The sequence below is a fragment of the Penaeus japonicus genome, unplaced genomic scaffold (assembly GCF_977035675.1).
Source record: "Penaeus japonicus unplaced genomic scaffold, GWHDUDI00000001_assembly GWHDUDI00000007, whole genome shotgun sequence".
In the NCBI taxonomy this organism is placed as follows: Eukaryota; Metazoa; Arthropoda; class Malacostraca; order Decapoda; family Penaeidae; genus Penaeus; species Penaeus japonicus.
The window spans coordinates 19,577,320-19,582,319 of NW_028234409.1; the positions used below are offsets into that span (position 1 = coordinate 19,577,320).

General features: G+C 45.4%; 1 protein-coding gene across 11 annotated transcripts in view; it reads left to right on the forward strand.

Moving 5' to 3' along the window:
* The window catches only part of Sulf1 (Extracellular sulfatase Sulf1), a 170,580-nt gene that overhangs the window by 158,104 nt on the left and 7,476 nt on the right, over positions 1-5,000 (forward strand). For all 11 annotated transcript variants that reach the window (XM_086538530.1, XM_086538532.1, XM_086538535.1 and 8 more), the window contains 7 exons: positions 2,117-2,267; positions 2,493-2,668; positions 2,985-3,143; positions 3,351-3,557; positions 3,664-3,812; positions 4,260-4,392; positions 4,678-4,849. In XM_086538530.1, the coding sequence (XP_086394656.1) occupies positions 2,117-2,267; positions 2,493-2,668; positions 2,985-3,143; positions 3,351-3,557; positions 3,664-3,812; positions 4,260-4,392; positions 4,678-4,849 (1,147 nt within the window). The remainder of the gene's footprint in view (positions 1-2,116; positions 2,268-2,492; positions 2,669-2,984; positions 3,144-3,350; positions 3,558-3,663; positions 3,813-4,259; positions 4,393-4,677; positions 4,850-5,000) is intronic.

The following is a 5,000-nucleotide window of genomic DNA, read 5'->3' on the forward strand; positions in this document are numbered from 1 at the left end:
GGGCCTCTCCTCCCCTCTCCTCCTCTCTCTTCCTCTCATCTCCTCTCCTTCTCCCTTTTCCTCTCATCTCCTCTCTTCCTCCTCCTCCTTCTCTTCTCTTCTCTCATCCTCTCCCCTTTCTCTCCTCCTTCTCCTCCTCCTCATTCTCTTCTCTCATCCTCTCCTCTTTCTCTCCTCCTTCTTCTCCTCCTCCTCCTCCGCCTCCTCCTCCTCCTCCTCCTCCTCCTCCTCCTCCTCCTCCTCCTCCTCCTCCTCCTCCTCCTCCTTCTCCTCCTTGTCCTCTTCGTTGTTGAAGGCCCACATCGTCATTAAATCTCTCTCTCTTCCCTCGCTTAGACCCCAATAGTGGGCTGTTTGCAACACACGAAAGCCCTTAATTTATCCTTTATCGCTGTATAGGATAAAGAGGGGCCGCCTTTGTGCCGCAGTGGTGGACACGAAGCTGTCTCCTCCCTGGTGCCTCTGCTGTGACCATTGGTATTATCCTCTTTCTGTCGTGTTTCATCCCCGTACGTCACGCTGACTTCCCTTCCCGCGCGTCCTCATTCTGATTTCCTGCGAGGCTCTGCGATTAAGCCTCACTCAACGGCAGGAGCTCTTAGGCCCGGCAGCATTCCTCGCTGATTTACATAGGCGGCCACGGGCCATGGGAACACTTTATCTCGTCGGCGGGTTGGCTTTGCCGTTTGGCCGCCCTGGCCCGCTTAGGGACTTGATTCCCTTAGAGCACTCACGCTCTTCTCTTGTTTATCTTACATGGTGTCCTTATTTTGTTTCACTTGCTATTTGTATGCTACCGTGCCCATGGTATCAGGCCCTTCTTCTAACATTCTTCGATATAAATTTTCACATCATGCCTTCCTAAGGAACCTCGTATGCTTTGTTATTACTATCCCATCTGCCACTTTCCAACATTTCTAACAGGATTGCATAGTCTTAACTGTGTTCAAAAGAAAGGCGAAATGTGTTCGCAAAGAATAAAAGTTACCGATCCTGTACACAGATCATGTTCTAATTCAGTGAAAACTATTCTTTTGTCGACCCTCTGAGCAGAATAATACAAGAACGGGGGTTTAGAAATCGGATGTGTTAACCTATATCAAAGGCTCACTCTGACACCTTAGTGAAGCGGTCACGGTTGATTTTTACCAGGTGTTGCTGTGAGCGAGGATCTTGAATATTTCAACTGTTGAATATATATGAATATGTGAATACAAATATGTCGAAAACATTACTGCGATCGTGTTAGTTCAGAATTTAAAAATAAGACTGATACTTCTTAACTGTATTCACTAATTCAACTCTGCCAGTTCCGCTTCCTCCCTTCTGTTCAGCCCTTTCCTTTCCTCTCGTGCAACCTGCATCTAACTCGGACTTGCCTTCCCTAACCAGTCTTCCCCCGAACCATCCTCCCTCTCGCGTCTGTGTACAGCAGCCTCCATCAAGGCGCGACTAATCAGCGCGGGTTTGTGACGATGTGTTTGCTCACCTGTATTGACATGCGAGAGCTACCACGAGAGGGCAGACTGGCGGTGCGCGTGTGGTGTACCCCCCCCCCCTCCCTGAACAGAAAGTGCCAGTATCAAGGCGGTTAGAGGGATGTCGTTGAGATACCGGCCTGTGCGAGGGACTGCGATGGACAAAAGGCTTAGTTGATACGGTCTTTGGTCACGGGTTATCAGGCGACCAGATGTCCGCGGGGACGCAGTCGCAGCGGCGCTGAGCCCGTGTCCCGCTCGCTTGGGGCAGGCACTGGGATGGCCAGCTTCACTAGACTTTGCAATGCTCATTCAGAGGATGTAATTGCAAGGCTCGGAAATTGGTGTCGAAATTATATTTCTCTCGTTGCTAATGCGACGTCTTAATCTTCGTCCAAAATACTTCTGAGGCACGTCAAAATATTTATACATTTATATGAACAGTTCATATTTGTTTATTTTGTGTGCATGTGTATTTATTTGCATTTGCCTGTGCGCGCGTGCGTGCGTGTGTGTGTGCGTGTGTGTGTGTGTGTGTGTGTGTGTGTGTGTGTGTGTGTATGTGTGAGTGAGTGAGATATATATATGATATTATTTATTTTAGATCTACATATAAAGTGTCCTGTTTGTGTCCTCAGCACCGTTGCCTACAACTACGCCCCGAACCCGGACAAGCAGTGGATTCTGCAGTACACGTCGCGGATGCATGACATCCAGCTCAAGTTCACAGACCTCCTCATGACCAAGCGCCTCCAGACCCTCCAGACCGTCGACGAAGCCGTGCACAGGGTGAGTGGGTGGGCGAGGGCAGGCCAGTTCGTTGTGTTGCGATGGCTCTGAGATCGCAGATGTTGATAGTTTTCTGTAGGAATTCGATTATTAGTATTAAGTTAGTACGTCGAAAATCTTGGTGAATACTACGCATATGTTTTTTCTTCTTCTCTCATAAGATTATTACAACTCTATGATTGTTAATTAATTGGCGTGTGTTCACGGAAACATCTTTCCCTACAGATAATCCGTGCCCTGGATTCCCTGGGAGAACTAGATAACACCTACATTTTCTATACCAGTGACCACGGTTACCACTTGGGCCAGTTTGGACTCGTTAAGGGCAAGTCGATGCCCTTCGAGTTTGACATCAAAGTGCCCTTCTTGGTGCGAGGACCTGGCATTAAGGCCGGAGTGCAGTAAGTACTTTCTTTTGGTTAGTATAAGGCTGATTCAAATTGCTTGTCCTTTAGGGAGTTTTATGGGTATTTTGTGTAAATATTTTGTCGTTATGATTAGTGAAAATATGCAATTTATTGGTTTCGGTTCTTGGTCATTGTTGAATGGAATATATATATATATATATATATATATATATATATATATATATATATATATATATTGACTGTAATGTAGCCAAATTCTTTCAGTTTTTATTCCCATGCAGGCCCCTTCGTGATTCATAAACCATCCATACGATACAAGTGTCAAGAAACATTTTATCATGTGTTACAGGATTAACAAAATTGCTTTGAATGTCGATTTGGCTCCAACGTTCCTGGACATCGCCGGCATCAAGCCTCCGCCGCACATGGACGGCCGCTCGCTACTGCCGCTGCTGAAGAGCGACCAGCCGGACTACGTCACCTGGAGGGACAGCTTCCTGGTGGAGAGGTAATGAGATGTTGCACAGTGATTAGATATATTTCACTTACTGATGATGAACTATACATGATTGTGAATCTAGAATTGATTAATTTATGGATTTTGACGGCATATACCTTTCGTTAACGGAAATGAAGGTAGGTGACGGCATGGAAGCATTGTACTCAGGGTGCGTGTAAATGTCGGCCAGTTAAGTCAGTAAATTATCTTTTCCAGCTCTGGTCGTCACAGGGAAGAGGATGCTTTGGAATTAAGGCAGATTCGGCGGATGCAGCGGGCGAAGGGCCTTGCGGCGTCGGCGGGCACTGAAGGAGGCCTCTATACCTCCAAGCACGAGAAACTGGAGATCGTGTGCGAGAGTGAAGAATACCGCGCCCCTTGCGGTCCTCTGCAGAAGTGGGAGTGTGTTCGCGAGGGATACAGGTAAAGAGATATTCAGTGTTTGTGTTTATTACTGTACTTAATTCAGGCTTAGGAATTTTAAAATAATGCTTCTGAAATTTGATGTTGTGGCTCGATGTTACTAAAGGTGGAGACTTCAGAAGTGCCGCAACAGGAACAAGTGGCGAAAGCGGAACTGCGTCTGCGAACCTGACTTAGGGATGGGATACCTGGTAAAACTGGACTCCGCAGAACGGCGAAAGCAAAGGCTCTTCCTCAAGAAGCATGTAACCCAAGGTATGTTCTTCTATATGGATAGGAAATGCAGGATAGTACAGTGGTAGCGCCCCGGCCCCACATCCCCGTGGTCGGCAGATCGAGCCCCGTCCAAGCTCGTGAGTTTCCACTGTCACTTGGTGGTCGCACCACGGCGGTTGAGGCCCAAGCTCAGATCGAGTCAACATTCGTTGGCAAACTCTCACGAGTTATCTTATGCTGACACGGGCCGGGCTCGCCATATTTTATATAAGCCCGTGCGAAGCATCTGCTCCGAAAATCTGGCTTATCCTTATATCCTTTTGTTTCCAAATAAAACATTCATCTTTTATTAACCATCTCTGTAAGATATATTCTTAGAACTTATGGATTATTTGATTAGAGTCACTCTTTAGTTGAAGGTACCCCAGCTTTTTATGATGATGCTAACTTGTAAGTGACATGTAAATTTATGTTCACCTTTAACAGACCTGAAGAAATACGAGCCAAAGTTCATCAAAGCATTCAGCGATGTTGACAGCAGTGAAGTTGCCGAGCAAAGTCTTGGGAGACGAATACAGCGCAACTCCCGCTGGTCTGCTCAGCGGAATCGCAGACGCAGGTTAGAAATGTTGTCTTGACACAAACCTTTAATTCAGACATTGAAGCTTATCATTTTGCATTATGTGCAGCCACTTAAGCGTGTAAAAACAAACAGGCACGGACACGTATTATGTCGATGTTACCAGTTTCATGATAGTAAAGGAAGAGAGAACACTAGTTTGAATATGTAAAATAAGACGAGGTACACAGATTGAAGTGAAATATTGATATTAACTGCAGGTGGAAGAGGTCCCAGGAATCCTAGTTTGCCAGATATATTTATGAATGCTTTTATTTATTCCAGATTTAGAAGGAACACTGACGAACAATTACCAGAGGAAGATAGCGAATATGGCGAAGAAGATACCAGCAAAAATGATGGAAAGGATGAAGTCGATGTGTTTGTCAGTGAGGAAGAAATGAGAGCAATTGATGATCAGATTCACCATCTCTCTGATGAGTTGGAATCGTTGGAAGTAAGATTATCTGTTATCTGTTTAGGATGATATTTTCTACTCCTTTTAATTTTATAGGGTTTTTGCATTTTGTAGAACATTTCTGCATGGAAAAATTATATGATCAACTGGTGAGTAATTACCATGATTTTTCAGTCATTCATAATAGTAC